Below are 16,178 nucleotides of genomic sequence, written 5' to 3'. Positions count from 1 at the left end.
AAAATTAAACGAAATAAACATTTGAAATATATGAGTTTGTATGTAATGTATGAATATAATATACAAGTTTCACTTTTTAAATGGAATTACTGAAATCAATCTACTTTTTCATGATATTCTAATTTTATGACCAGCACCTGTATGTTGAAGAGGTAAAGATAGTAATGATTTGTTCTCACATTTTGTTTTTAATTAATACTCTTGCTGCAGCCAATTCATTTACTTCTGTATTCGGTGACTAAATGTGGTTTGCCTTTTCCACAAATAAATTTCATTAATCTAAAGAAGCTCAAATATTTTAAAATGACTTTTTTTCTATTTTTGTAGACCACAGTTTGTGCAGCTGAAAGAACATAATACTCCATCCAATGAGCTGTAATTGGGGACAGAATATGTTCTTTCTATTTAAGCATTATTTGTATGTTAAGTTTTTAATGTTTCAAGAGCTTGTTTTAGGTTAAAGAGTTAACTAATTGATCATCCAGTAACAAAAACACTTAACTTTAATATTCTTTTTGATCCTGCTTTTTATTTGCATTCCTGAACTATCTGTATTAGTTATTGACTTGTATCTTTTACATAAATTTTAAGGCCAAATAGATACAAAGTAATTTTCTTTAACAAATGGACGTAGGATGCTCATTAAAATTGACATCAGCACACAGACAATATTTTTCACTCACAATTAAGACAGCTTTGTCAATAAAATAATTAATGTCTCATTTCCACATCAGTTCAGTAATTACTTGATTTTCAGTTTTTTTTCACAGATTCTTTAGAATAATTTTAAATTTAATTCTTTTTAAGGCCGTTTTGCTGATTGGAGAGCAAGGCACAGCAAAGACTGTGATAATCAAGAGCTACATGTCGAAGTACGACCCTGAGACTCACATGGCCAAAAGTCTCAACTTCTCCTCTGCTACCACACCACTCATGTTCCAGGTAAAGCAGTGCACTGACTTTAATTTAATGAATTTAGATGCAAAATTTTGCTTGCTGGGTTACAAACTGTATTTTGTTTTCTCAACTTTAAGCTGCATAGTGATCACAGTTATCATATTAATTATAATAGATTTTATCTCAAGGAATTAAAGACAGACATCTTTATTCATCATTTTATTGTCTTTTTACATGATGTGTTGAATCTGTGCTGTAACTTTTTTTTTTCCTTTAGAGGACAGTTGAGAGTTATGTAGATAAAAGGATGGGGACCACTTATGGCCCTCCTGCTGGGAAGAAAATGTCCATTTTTGTAGATGATATCAACATGCCTGTCATCAATGAATGGGGAGATCAGGTGAGGGATCCATGAAACGTTTCTGTTTGTGTCCTTTTATCTGGATCTTTATGAAAGAGACTTAAAGCAATTTATTCCGAGGATTTATTTTTGCCTTTCATCGCAGGTGACAAATGAGATTGTCAGGCAGCTTATGGAGCAAAATGGCTTCTTCAATCTGGAGAAACCTGGAGAGTTCACCAATATTGTTGACGTTCAGTTCCTGGCAGCCATGATTCATCCAGGGGGAGGACGTAATGACATCCCACAAAGACTGAAAAGGCAGTTCTCCATCTTTAACTGTACACTGCCATCTAATGCCTCCATAGATAAAATATTTGGTGGGTAGAACAGTGGAAAATTAATGAAACGTCTTGTGTTTGCATTTGTGTCAATTTATGAAATGCTACAAATATCACAGAGTGTAAGGATACTGAAAAATAAAGAGAATATTTTACTTGCAATTTTGCCAATCTGTTAAACCATCTTATGAGGATTTGATAGTGAACTGATAATTAAGAGAGTTGTTTCCTAACACAGCCTGTATCCTGTAGTCTAAATAAAAATGTTTAACTCATCCGTTTGGCTTAGGTGTGATTGGCGAGGGCCACTTCTGTGCACGTCGTGGTTTCAGTGAGGAGGTACAGAGCATCGTGACTCGCCTGGTGTCTCTAACTCGCCGACTCTGGCAGCTGACGAAAGTGAAGATGCTTCCGACTCCTGCGAAGTTCCACTACATCTTCAACCTAAGAGATATGTCCAGGGTGTGGCAAGGGATGCTCATCACTTCTGCTGAAGTGATCCACTCTGTCCAGGTGAGAAGATTATATTATGTCCATGATAAATATTGTTCTTTTAACTTTAACAAATGAAAGAATGACCTGAATTCTTACCCACTGTATGTTGTACTGGTGACTGCATGATTCATTATGATGTGAAATATTCAGAGTATTGGAGAGAAAATCTAGTATTTGTTGATATGGAAGAATGTAGCAGGAAAAAAAAATCATCATCTAAAATTCTGGAAGTGCAAGCTTGATTCATGCTGAGGTGGCCTGCTCTACATCAGTATGTAGCCATACTGAATAATTGAATACAGTGAGATATCTCTTGTACCTTAGGCTGTTCTAAATGTGGGGAAACATGTCCTATATCCCTGCTGAGGCTGCCAACTTCAGGAGGAAACCAGATAAAACTAGTAGCACTTCGTCACCTAAAGCAGTCAACCAGAAGACACTGCTGTGCATTCTGAAATCAAATTTATACAACAATTCTGAGATAAACCTAAATTGATCCGGTCGATTAACAGTGTGTGTTATATTTCCTCAGCTCTTTTTATGGTTGTAGAGAGTTGAGCTCAGAAAAGGGGATGGTTTAAATCAGGGGTCACCAACAAAATTTGCTCAGGTGCCAGATTTTTCCATAGCAAGACTCTGTGATGGCTGGCCTTTGATGTAAGAAAGTAATAAAAATATATACATACATATATATATATATATATATATATATATATATATATATATATATATATAAATAAGTTATGCTCATGCTTAAGCCTCACATCTGTCAGTCTGATGTTAAGAGTTTAGTGTCCAAGGGAATATGTAATTTTCCACATATATTAAACACTTGTTAATCACCAAAAGCGAGACCTTTGATGTTCAGATGCTCCAAATTGGCAAACTGATACATTAGATATTTGAAACTGATACAAAGATGCATTTATTTTAACTATAAGTTGTCAGTTTTATTTCTTATTCATTTTTATGTTCTAAAATACAAATGACATTTCCCATGCTCTTATTTTAATGTTAACTAAAATATTTGACCCTTTTTTATTGAAAGTGTTGGTTTTGTTTTTGCTTAAAAATGATCAAATGATCATAAAATTTGCTGTGAATAATTGTGTAATGTAAAATTGATAGTGATGCAAATATTTAAAAAAACTGTCAGATAAACTGTTGTGTAATTTTTGAGATTGGATTTGTTTTACCATGGCAGCAATCCATTTTGGTCTTGGTTTCACTCAGACTAGCCATTAGCTTGTCAATCTGGTCACTATCAAACTCTGTTTCTCCAAACCAAGGTTGTTCAAATAGTGACACCAAGTAAATTATTATTTGTTCAAAACTTCTCCACAGAACCCTACTTTAAAAGATTTGAACTAGCCCTTTCCCCACATTCCCCTTCCCTTCTCTGTTAAAGGAAAGCATTAACTTATATACATGATTTTCCAGGTTTTGCTGGCACTGTGGAAGCACGAGTGCAAACGTGTGATAGCTGATAGATTTACGATGCCTGAGGATGTGAAATGGTTTGACCAAGCTTTGGCAAAGCTGGTGCAGGAGGAGCTCGGAGAGGAGCACATGAAGACGGTTGACTTTGGAGTTGAAATATTCTTTGTTGACTTTTTACGAGATGCTCCTGAAGCTACAGGTACAAGTCAAACAAGACATTCTAATGAAGGATTTTTGTCCGATGTTTTGATTTTTTGAAACCTTTATAATGTGAAACAAATTTCCTCCCAGGGGAAGAGCCAGAAGATTCAGACTTTGATTTGCCCAAAGTCTACGAACCTATCGAGTCATTTGAAAGTTTAAAAGACCGCCTGAACATGTTCTTGTTCCATTACAATGAGAGCGTCAGGGGCACTGGTATGGACATGGTGTTCTTTCAGGATGCAATGATACATCTGATCAAGGTACTTTACAGACGTTGTTGTTTTTTGTATGAGCTAATGAAGTTGTCATGTCTTAAATGGCTACACAAACACAGAGCATCCAGTAAACCATGTGCATTTTTAAGACTTGTCAGACTTTTTGAAATTCATGCCTTGAAATATGTTTAAACAACCTCCAATCTATTTTGTTTTACTAAACAAAATTCTGTTTTACTAAGCGGAGTTCTTTCTGAAAGTTTTGTGTGTTTTTCTGTATTTAGGTTTCGAGAGTAATTCGGACTCCGGGAGGTAATGCCTTGTTGGTGGGTGTCGGGGGCTCTGGGAAACAGAGCCTGACCCGACTGGCCTCATTCATAGCTGGATACCAGATATTTCAAATTACCCTCACACGGTAATGCTCATGTGGAGTATAAAAATTTGAATTTTTATTTCCCAGATCTCCAATATAAGTAAGATCCATTGCCCATATCTCAGGGGGGAGAATTCAGCATGAATTATCTGAAAAAACTGAATGAATGCAGAAAGAAATTGAATCAGGCTGATATATACTGCGCGCCTTGTGGCTCTGACCCTTTTCCAACTGAGTCTTTCCAGTAAAGCTCTTTTTCTGGTTGATTTATCGTAAGAAAGAAAATTCCTCCTTTTTTATTAAGTGTTTGCATTCTGAACACCACTATCCTCCTCATTATTTGTCTCACTCTGGCCTCTCTCCTACTCCCAGCCCATCAAATGCTTTTCCCTCTCAGCCCCTGTGTGTATTTGTGGCTATCATATTTCCCATCGGCGAAGTAGCTAACAGATTTGGTTGTGTATCAATCTGAATGTGTGTCATGTTTCTCCTCTTGGCTTCACAAGCATCTCTAGAGAAAATAAGCACTTCAACAGTGTGTCGCGTTCATTGTTTATCATCTGCTTACTCTTTTCTCAAGCAGGCAAAAACACAGGCACACATGCAGACACATTTGACCTTTACATGCACATCAAGCCCAGTGAGGTTACTTTTATGCAGATTTGCTTGAACTCTATTTTGAACTATTGTTAAGCCTTCCTACAATTTTCATGCAAAAAATGTCTCTTTCAAACATTACTCTCTAAAACGTTTTATTGATGTGTCTTTTTCATCATTACTGAATTGGCTTTTCCTATTACCTGATCACATTAGCCTTTACAACGTTACAGCAGCTCCGAGTGGCAGTCGTGATGTTTGTGTTAGAGCTCTACAAGTTTATATCGGGTGAACGAGCACGGCTTTTTATTGTCCTTTTGTCTTCCATGGAGGGCAATCATGTTTTTGATGGTGTCTGTGTGTGGACACATGTTCATTTGTCCGTTAGCAAAATATTTGATGAACCACTGGATGTATATTAATGAAACTAAGTCATCTCCATTCAAGATAGCAGCCACAGCTAAGTGGCTTTAGAAAACCCCCAAAATGACTGTACTCTGTCAATTTTATAGTTCTTGAGCTAATGTTTGGTCTTGTAGTAGGTTAGACTCTGTACTGCTAACTGACCATGAAATATCTGTTTTTAAAACTTTCTCATGAACCACTGCACAGATTATAATGAAACTCTTGGAAAGTAATCATTGGATGTAGACCAACAACAAATTCACTTTTGGAGTCAATCTAATCCAAGATGGTTGCCACAGTAATTTGACTTTAGCAAACACATGAAGAGCTAACACATCTTGTGAGATCTCAAATGAGATTGGTCAAACTTTGTAAATTGCATTATGTGCAAAGTACATTTAGTACTTTAAAACATGTTTCTAGAAAGTTGGAAATAAAATGGCACTTCACTAAGATAGAATAATTTTTTTAACCTGGGGAAGAGAGCCTGCTAACATACAAGAAAGCCCTCAGCAATGCTAGAATAGTATAGTATTCATCTTTATTAAAGGACAAATGGTAAATGGCCTGCACTTGTATACCACTTTCTCAAATCCAAGGACTCCAAAGTGCTTCACACTACAATCAGTCATCCACCCATTCACACACTGATGGTGGTGAGCTACATCGTAGCCACAGCTGCCCTGGGGCAGACTGACAGAAGTGAACAAGAACAACCACAGGTTTCTTTATAGTAATGTAGCTAGACTAATAAGGAGTCCTATCTCTGTTAAACCATGCATCCCTATAACTCTAAGAAGGCATGACTACATGAGATTCTTTATAAATAAAAATATTTAAATTAGAGAGAAAATTTACACCATCCTACTATTGCCTCTGGCTCCCTATCAAATGAAGCAACTTTAGAAGTGTTACTAGGACATCAAGCCCTGAATATCTAAAATAATAGCTTCATTCAAATTATCAACATGTCTGCTAAATCTCATCCCAACCAGACAGTTCAAAGAGCTTTGTCCCTTGATTAATAATTTGTCTTTAATGAATGGTTATGTAGAGCTTTAAAGTTGCTGTAATTAAACATTTACTTAAGAAACCCAATCTTTATTCAGGAGCTCTGGCCAATTAAAGACATATATCCAATCTCCTATGCATCACAAAAATTCTTGAGAAAACAGTAGGACAGAAATAATCTATTTGAGGAGCTTCAGTCGGGGATTAGAGCTCATAGCACAGAAATGGCAATGGTGAAAGTTACTAATGATATTCTTCTGGCCTCAGACAGTGGACTTGTGTCTATATTTGTCCTGTTAGATCTCAGTGCTGCATTTGATACAATTAGAAATTCACCCACATGTTGCAGCAGTTGGTCATACAAAATATTTTAAACAAATACATTTGAAGAAGTTTTTTGCAATAAAACTTTTACTAACAATATATAATTTTTTTTCCTTTCCCAGTTCATATAACACAGCTAACCTGATGGATGACCTGAAGGGTTTATACAGAACAGCTGGCCAGCAGGGAAAAGGGGTCAGCTTCATCTTTACTGACAATGAAATCAAAGACGAGTCCTTCCTGGAGTATATGAACAATGTCCTATCATCAGGAGAGGTCGGGTTTGCATTCATACACAGATGTTTCTTCCCCTCAACTTTTTTGTAGTTTCCCCACTCCTGTCTACCCTTCCTAATTTCCTTCTGTGCAGCTTTGGATCCATCTGCTGCTTGAATTGTTCTTATTATAATTTTCATCATGGTGCTCTCCTTTTGCTTTCCCCACCTCCCATAGCTCCTCTTTCACCCTTTCTCTGTCTGCCTTTTTGGGTAACAATTTAAGCAGCCGATGCCATGCCAGGCAAGGTGAAATGAAGTGGGGACCAGGGAAGAGTAGTGATGGTGTTTGGGTGCTGTCAGATGTTTGTGTGTGTTGGGAGGAGGTTTGAGTTGGAGTCATTCTGAGATGACCGAGTAAGGGAAAGTAAAAAAAAGTGACAGATATGTGAGCTGCTAGTGTGTTGTTTTAGTGCTTCTTAGTTATGTGTTCTTTTATTAAATGAAATAACAACACAGAAAAAGAGGGGAAAAAAAGAAAAAAATCTGCACCAAATGAGTGTCAGTCCTGATGGGACAATGTCAAACACACATCAATTAATAAATAACAAAAACCAAAGTAGTTTTAGAAACACAGTGAAAAAGCTTGTATGTGTGTCTATATGGATGAACCCTGACTAGTTACGAATACTTGAATATTTCACATTTATGGCTTGTTGTCAAGGTTTGGACAAGTAAAAACAGTTCAAATGTAGAGTTTTGCTTGAATATAAATAAAAGTATTTCTTGCGCTTACAAACAAGAGAATTACTGTATTTGAAAATTATAATAATTAAATTCATTATTATATTAATTTAAAAATATAATAATTACAAATTAAGTTATTGAATTTTAAAATACACATACACACAGGTATAAGAATGCAAATTAATAGGAGGATTTTAGTGAAATTAATGAGAGTATTTCTGTCTTCAGGTGTCCAACTTATTCGCTCGTGATGAGATCGATGAGATCCTCAGTGATCTCATTCCTGTAATGCGGAGAGAGTTTCCACGACGACCACCAACCAATGAAAATCTGTACGAGTACTTTATGTCACGGGTCCGACACAATCTCCACGTTGTTCTGTGCTTTTCTCCTGTTGGGGAAAAGTTTCGCAACCGGGCCCTGAAGTTTCCGGCGCTGATATCTGGTTGCACCATGGACTGGTTCAGCCGCTGGCCAAAAGACGCACTGGTTGCAGGTTTGTTTTTTACTTTTTCAAACTTCTCTGATCTGCACCTCGGGAAATAATGGAGTATAGTTACCGAACAAGATTTTTTAAAAGTATATATATCTGGACATTGATTTTGTTTTTGCTCCATTAAATCGTAAAGTAACGACTACCTGAGCCCATCTTGAAACTATACTGCCCTTCCAGGAACTGCAGCTCTGTCAAGTGCCAACCCGACAGCCAAACCCATCTGTTCTCTGATTGGATCGTTAAGTTTGTGATTGACATAACAGTGACCAATCAGCTGAGAGGAAGAAAACTGGTCAAAATTCGAACTTGCAAAGTGAATCTCACAACATTTTTCTAAGGTCTGTTTACAGACACAAAGAAAAAACTATATGTAAAAACTGTGCCTGTAACTTGTGTAATTGTTTTTTACAAATGCAATTTTTTTTTTTTACACACAAATTTGTATCTACACATGCACAATGACATTCTCAGACATTTTGGTTTAAAAGGTTAAAAATCTTAGATCACAACTACTCATTCTGATTTACAAGCACAAAATATTTATGACTGGAATTTGGTTGTTGTGCAAGTCTACATCTTTGGGTCCTTACTCACTAAATCCTGACCGTTTCAATGCTTTATAAATATTTTAACTCCTCAAATTACTCTCAGCAATTTACAGCTATGAGACCCTTTAAGGAGCTGTCTACAGCTCTGAAACCTCAAATAACTTATACATACACATAATTTTGGAGAAAGCTCAAAGAAGATAGCGTTTCCAGGTAGCTATTTAAAATGTTAAACTGATTTAAGGTTAGAGGAACAGTGGAAGTAAAGTTGAGGACTAAAACGATCAAAATGACAAGGGGGAAAAACAAATGTTTTCCTATTTTTTGCCTTTGGTTTCTGATTTTCTGTTCTGAATTTTGTCTCAGTCAGGAATGTGACTTTGATGTTACAACGTAAAAGTAATTCATAATGTTCATAAGTCTGCTGTTAAACAATAGTAACAATTCAAGGGATAAATTATCCTAATTTATCTTAACTTCACTTGCATATTTATGTTCAAAGCTGCTAGTTGAATTTAATGAGACTTCCTGTATTTTAATCAAAATTATTTTGTTTTCCTCCATCTTTCTGCCCTTCAGTTTCGGAGCACTTCCTGTCGGTCTATGATATAGACTGCTCGCCTCAGGTCAAACAGGAGGTTGTTCAGTGCATGGGCTCATTCCAGGATGGTGTAGCAGAAAAGTGTGTCGACTACTTCCAAAGGTAATTCAGTTCATCAAACTGACTTGTGAGTTTGAGTCATTTTATGACTTTCCTAAAAGTAAAAAAAAAAAAAATACAATATGATATATTTATTGAACAATATACTATCCTGCACCACTGGTTTGTGGACAACATTCCCAATCTTCTCCTGTCAAAGGACCCACAGGTGTAAAATAATTTATTGCTTGAATTAAGGTATATATTGGATCCACAGGAATTGTCTTTTGAGAATCACGTAGCTCACAAGAAGCATTATAGATATTAAACAGTTTGATCAGTTAAATTAAAACCTTTGTATTATGGATGGATGGATGGATGGATGGATGGATAACTAGACTTATTAATCCCATCATAAGAAATCCTATTTTTGAGTCATTTAGACAAAAAATACAAAAAAAATGCAAAAATTGACAATTGAGACATTGTGACAATTGAGCAGTTGTGAAATTTATAGAAGTACAAATGATGTTTCTTTTAGTATGTCATGAATTATTCTTATTAACTCCCAAACTGAATTTAGATACCGGCGCTCCACTCACGTCACACCCAAGTCCTACCTGTCCTTCATCCAGGGCTACAAGACCATCTACAAGGAGAAGAGGTCTGAAGTCCAGACTCTGGCCAACAGGTAGGATTTTATGGATTAAATTTAAGTTTATACTGATTTGATTGCCTTTGTAGTAGTCAATATGGCCTAAGGTTCTTTATTTACTGTTTATAATGTTCAGTTGCTGTTAAAAGTTTGTTTGACATCTATTTAGAGAATTCAGAATTAAATATTTGATTCAGTTTAATTAAATTAAACTGAGATTGTTTTCATTTCTTTAACACCAATTTATTTTATGGCTCTATAACAAAACCAAACAGGTCTTATATTATTACAGGTATTCTAAAAAAGACTTATTTTTTTAGGGTTGTCACAAAGCACAGTATTTAAAGCCATCCCAGATCTGAGAGCAAAATAAAATAATTTTTTTCATGGTGGTGTAACTCATGAACTCCTTAGATTTATTGGCAGCTGCTGAATGGAAACCTTGACATTAAAAACACTGATGCATACCTTGAAAAATGAAAAGCCTGTGAAATACCGTCCAAGCCTTTCCCCCACCTGGTGTCAAAGAGTTCAGCTGTTCAGACAGAATGTGGTGCAGTTCACCTGAGAGCTCTGTGAACTTCAACAACAAGCAGAATCTATGGTGCAAACTTTCAGCTGACCAGCATACACACACACACACACACACACACACACACACACACACAGAGCAAGCTACAAGTATGTAGCAACTCCATGCGCCTCTGACTGACTGTGTTAAATATTTCTCCTGCTAAGGATGAACACTGGTCTGCAAAAGCTGAAGGAGGCTTCAGAGTCTGTAGCAGCTCTCAGCAAAGAGCTGGAGGTGAAAGAAAAAGAGCTCCAGGTCGCCAATGACAAGGCTGACATGGTATGGTTTATTTCTGTAACTGTGTGTGTGTGTTTGTGTCTGTTTAGGCTCAAAAACTGACTACTTGCATAGACCATTCTTTCAAAATGCTGACTGTTTTAAAACACGAGTTATAACTAAAATAAATCAACAGTTCACAATAAATTCTACATCAGTGCTAGACAAACTTATTTTTTGTATGAATGCGTGGTGGACTCATTTGCATTTTTTCCATGTGAAATTTTTATGTTTATTTTAAAATATTTTACCATGTCCATAATCGTCAGTGAAATTATGAGTATGATCTTGAATGTATAAATGTTTTGTCAAGATGGGCTCTTGTGTTTTATATTTTTAAAAAATTAAACAGTCGTAGCTTAGTCTTATTTTAGCATAAATATTACTTTCCATCAGTCTGTGAAACAATCTAATATTATTTTTAGTGATGCTGTTTATGTCTGACTGATTTACTGGAGCGTGGAGTAATAAGCCCTGGTTTTCCAGTTATTCCAATATATTGTGTGTGGGGTGGGGGGGTTCATGCCTGCCACACAGGATTTCTAGTTTGTTTTATACAGTAAATAACATTTATAGACTATATTTATCTGCTCTGACTCAAGATTGCAATATTTTTTTCCTGCTGTATTGAAGATGGGATAAGAGTAAGCCATGGCTCTGGTTATTTTTTCTTCCAGGTGCTGAAGGAGGTGACTGTAAAAGCCCAGGCAGCAGAGAGGGTTAAAGTAGAAGTGCAGAAAGTGAAGGACAAGGCCCAAGCCATAGTAGACAGCATTTCAGCTGACAAGGCCATCGCTGAGGAGAAACTAGAAGCTGCTCGTCCAGCTCTGGAGGAGGCCGAGGCTGCGCTGCAAGTACGGGGATCACAAGCATTAATATTTACTATGATATTACTCAATTTTCTCAAAGTGAAAATATTTGATAAAATTTCTATCTACAACAGAGCTAACAGATCGGTTTTATAAACGTTTGTTAATTGTCACAAAACACAAAACATCATATAAAAATATAAGGAACTCTGAAATTTTACATCCAGATGAGGCATTCTATTCATTATTGTGTTTTGGACCTCCAGGTAAAAAAAAAGTCATTTTTGAGATTTATCTCCTAGAGATCACAAATGAATTTGCTCAGTTTGTTCTTAATTAGACAAGTAAAACAACAACAACAATAAAAAAACATTGATCTGCCGGTGACATTAGATAGATTACAGGGGGAAGTACACTAAAGTGAGATTTAATTTATCTTATTACTGACATCATAAATGTTAGTAACAAAACTAAAACTGTCATCAGTTGCTGTTTAAACAAAAATTACTTAATTGTTTTTATGGGAACCATGAATGTTGGCAACTATTTTTACAATATTTTATTTCAGCCTGCTCCAGACAAGTGTTGAAAGGCAGGCTGGGTTCTAAAAACATCAGGACAGTACTTATTAAGGCAAAAGCAGTGTTCAGATTCTACAGCCTCATTTGGCTTGTTAAAGACATAAAGCAAAAAACATATTTTGAGGTCATTTAGAAATAATGTTGCAACCTCATTCATCTTACACAGCAGCATTTGACGTAATTGTTTACTAACAATCAAATGCACCAGAGATTTAATCTAGTAGGACAAAGTAGAAACAGTTATTTGTTTTTCACTGGGTCTTAAATTTAGATTTTTACAAATAATCCATAACACAAAATTTGATATTTAGCTCTTAAAAAAAGTAAAATGAGTGTTTGGAAAGCAAAGTAGATCTTTACTGCTTCCATAGGTTACAACAAGGTAAGTAAGGATGGTAGTCAAGAGGACAGACTGAACATTAGTAAATGTGAGCACCTCTACAAAAGTAGAAGTTTTGTCACTTTGCTGGTCTGGAGCCTTCAGGTGTGTGTTAACACAATGACAAGAAGGAAAGACTTTAACAGTGATCTCAGACTCTCAGACTCTGTATGCCCATCAATCTGTAAATGCTTATGTGACCATTTACAAAGACTCTGTTTTAATTTTAGTTGTTTGTGTGGGAGTAAACGCTTCAGTTGAAATCACCTTTATAAAAACTATGGTGCTTACCTAATTAGTGTGAGTATCCCATTAATTGGCCACTTTAACCAGTTACTGGCCTTTTTCTTTTTACCTCTATCTTTCCTGTAGGGGAAACATAAATTTTGGACATGTCCTGATTTATGTGTTGATAGTAATCAAGTTAGAACTCATCACAAATTATTTCCTATTCCTGTATGCTGTTCATGTCAGTATAATAGTCTACAAATAGGTTAGCTCTGAAAACTACCTGTAAACTGTGCATTGCAAAAGTTTAATATTATTAGTTGTTTGAATAAACTTGCACAAGAGTAATATTTTTCTTCTGCACTTTTGTGTGGCTTCAGGGTGCCTTAAAAATCTAAAAAACTGCTGAGAGGAGGTGTGTAAAGGATTTGCCTTCAGCCTTGCTGTCCTGGTGTGCCTAAAGTTAGTGTGGTTTGGACCCTGGAGCTGCATTGTAATTAAAGCTGTCCTCCTGGGTGGAAGGTTGTCTACCAGTCTGATGTGGCAGGTCCCTCATTACAGTTTGTACTTAGCTGTTGCACACAGAAATAGGACATTTCCAGACAGACAACACTGGCTGATCTGTATTGAATGATGAGTTTGTGTTTTAATTAGGCTTTTATCAAGTGCCTTAGAAGACCCTCAACTGGAAGATGAAGAGATGAAGAGTGTGAGGCTTGTTTTTTAATCTCATCATTATATTTGTTCATTCATCCTCTGTGAAAAGGACCAAGCAAAATGTGCTACAGAATGTTCGTGTTGTTTTTGCACTTCATTAGGAACCAATTTTTTACTTAAACAATAATCTAAACCTCATGAAGGTTTAGATTAATATAAATACATCAAATTCAAATAAACATCATGATAAAGAAATCTTTTCGTGGGTGGCCATCATGGACACAAATGATGGGCTTGCTAAGAAAACATACCAACAATAAAATGCTTATATAGCTGAACTGGAAAAGAGGGTTTTACAGTAACCTGAGGGTCATTTTTATAAGAGGATTAGAAGTGGACTGGAGGAGGTGGGCAAGTGAAATTAGAAGTAAATGAGACACCAGCCTGCTGGTTGAATGTGTAGCAGATTTATGCACTGAGTGAAAATGATGCAGGAAGGAGCGAGCAGAAAAGTTCAAAAGAAAGAAAAGATGAGATTGTCTGGGAGGAGGCTTGATGAAGCAGCCAAACAACTCTCACTGGGACATTCCCCGTCCCTTTCTGCTTTCTGTCATTTTAATCAGTCTCTTGAGGTAATTCTGTCCCCCATGCTGACGTCTGCCATTCTGTTGGAATTTATATATTTTTTCACTCTATTTTTGTTTCTCCTTCTCTTCTTCTTCTTCTTCATTTTCTCCGCCTTTATATTGTGCAACGACAGAATTGTGGATTATCGTTATTACTGAAAATACCCTCCATTGAGTGAGCTAATTAAAAGCAAGTTACCATCTTTTTTATTCTCATCTCAGACGTTTTCCCTGTAACTGGGACCGTCTTCCTTTAATTTGTTGCCACATTAAAACCGTTCTCTATTTAGCTCGGCCTCCTTTATATTTCTTGTTCTGTGACATAATGTAGGGCATCTTAAACAGCATCTTATGGAATCAAAAATTTATATACAGAATTTGGAAATTGTTTAATTCACAAAAGCCTTAAAATATACTTATATGAACTTGTTTCTTGCCTACAAACATTGCCCGACGGTTTTTGGTAATGTTTTTGACATTTGTTTGTTTCTGCTCACGTTGTTGAGCAGTACCTTGAGTTGTACCTTGAGTTTATTTGAGTCAGTAAATGAAAAAGACGCGTCTCAGTCTGGGACAGTAGCTGGTACTGATTACGCTGTCAGCCGGGATGGCCCAGTTACGACAAGATATTCCATTGTACTCTCAGGACTACTGACAATAAATGTGTAGATATTTAAAACAGTAATTACATGGGTTAATAACATGTTGTTTAGAAGTTTAAGATGCATAAATGATCATCTGTGAGCAAGAATGATTATGTTCTGTCACCATTTTGCTAGTTACAAGAAAAAAGTTCTTGCAACTATTTTGCAATTGGGGGAAAAAGCATAAAATAGACAATGTGGTAAGTTTCAGTGCCTTCAGGACTCATGACATCTTTTTTTGACAAAGGCCACCAGCTTCAGAATATTGAGTTATTTCCATCCATCCTAGTAAGCACTGCTTTCTGCCTTCTTGTTGTACCAAAACTCATCTATACTCAAAGTGTTTTCTCTCCTTTGCTTTTGCTCGCATAGACAATAAAGCCTTCAGACATCGCCACAGTACGAACCCTCGGCCGTCCTCCCCACCTCATCATGAGGATCATGGACTGTGTGCTGCTACTCTTCCAGAGGCGGGTCAATACTGTGAAGATCGATCCAGAGAAAAACTGCAGCACTCCTTCTTGGCAGGAGTCCCTAAAACTGATGACAGCTGGAAACTTCCTTGGCAGCTTGCAGGTGCACTTGCCAATATTACCTTCATGCAGATGCTGCGGAAAACCGGCTCCCTTGAATTGCAAAACAAATTATTTACCAGATGCAGTTTTGTATTTAGTTATTTGCCATACTAAATTTAGAAACAGTCTCGTATGCTTGAGTGAAGGTAAATAGTCCACTCTTATATACCGCTTTGTTTTTATTTCACCCAGGTTCTTTAAAGTGGTTTGCAATGTTTTTCATTCACCCAATCACACATAGACACGCACAGTGTTTTTCTAAAAAAATGAAAGTAATGACTAATGTAAAAAGTAATGACTATACAGTGAGTGGTAACAAAAATAAAATATAAATAAACATTTTAAGAAAAATTACAGTTCCATAAGGTTCAGTAATGTTCTGAAAGACCATGTAACCCTTATTGTTTATGAATAATGGTTAGTTAACATGTGTTCACTGTGTAAAGACAGAAATTAGTCCCAAATCCAACTATTTTCCCCATCTTCTCTGTCTTCTTTTTTTTTTCTTTAAAGCAATTCCCCAAAGACACTATTAATGAAGAAACTGTGGAGCTTCTGCAGCCTTATTTTGAAATGCCTGACTACAACATTGAGACAGCCAAGAGGGTGTGTGGCAATGTGGCTGGCCTTGCATCCTGGACCAAAGCTATGGCCTCCTTCTTCTCCATCAACAAGGAGGTCTTGCCCTTAAAGGTACAGTGTGGGAGATAAAGGGCAGGCGTTCCTTGGTGCAACAAAACTGTGAAACAGACCTGTTTACAGGCTAAATGTGACCCTCAAAAGAGTAGAGTTAAAGGAATGAATCCAAGGGAAATCTTGGTGAGCTAAATTACTTTTTTTTTAAAAAAACAACATCATCAGGAAAAGTAACAATTGGGTTCTTAGT

At 36.4% G+C, this 16,178-nt stretch overlaps 1 protein-coding gene across 1 annotated transcript in view; it reads left to right on the top strand.

The window, feature by feature from the left end:
* The window catches only part of dnah5 (dynein, axonemal, heavy chain 5), a 92,456-nt gene that overhangs the window by 39,125 nt on the left and 37,153 nt on the right, over window positions 1–16,178 (top strand). The window contains exons 52-66 of the mRNA XM_025004554.2: window positions 808–942; window positions 1,175–1,297; window positions 1,404–1,617; window positions 1,868–2,091; window positions 3,514–3,712; window positions 3,805–3,977; window positions 4,217–4,347; window positions 6,765–6,918; window positions 7,833–8,100; window positions 9,228–9,351; window positions 9,872–9,979; window positions 10,682–10,796; window positions 11,471–11,647; window positions 15,090–15,293; window positions 15,806–15,985. Coding sequence (XP_024860322.1) covers window positions 808–942; window positions 1,175–1,297; window positions 1,404–1,617; window positions 1,868–2,091; window positions 3,514–3,712; window positions 3,805–3,977; window positions 4,217–4,347; window positions 6,765–6,918; window positions 7,833–8,100; window positions 9,228–9,351; window positions 9,872–9,979; window positions 10,682–10,796; window positions 11,471–11,647; window positions 15,090–15,293; window positions 15,806–15,985 — 2,529 coding nt within the window. The remainder of the gene's footprint in view (window positions 1–807; window positions 943–1,174; window positions 1,298–1,403; window positions 1,618–1,867; window positions 2,092–3,513; window positions 3,713–3,804; window positions 3,978–4,216; window positions 4,348–6,764; window positions 6,919–7,832; window positions 8,101–9,227; window positions 9,352–9,871; window positions 9,980–10,681; window positions 10,797–11,470; window positions 11,648–15,089; window positions 15,294–15,805; window positions 15,986–16,178) is intronic.

Source organism: Kryptolebias marmoratus, linkage group LG16 (assembly GCF_001649575.2).
Source record: "Kryptolebias marmoratus isolate JLee-2015 linkage group LG16, ASM164957v2, whole genome shotgun sequence".
Taxonomy (NCBI): Eukaryota; Metazoa; Chordata; class Actinopteri; order Cyprinodontiformes; family Rivulidae; genus Kryptolebias; species Kryptolebias marmoratus.
The sequence above is the reverse complement of the archived record's forward strand: the minus strand, read 5'-3'. Positions and strand labels throughout refer to the sequence as shown.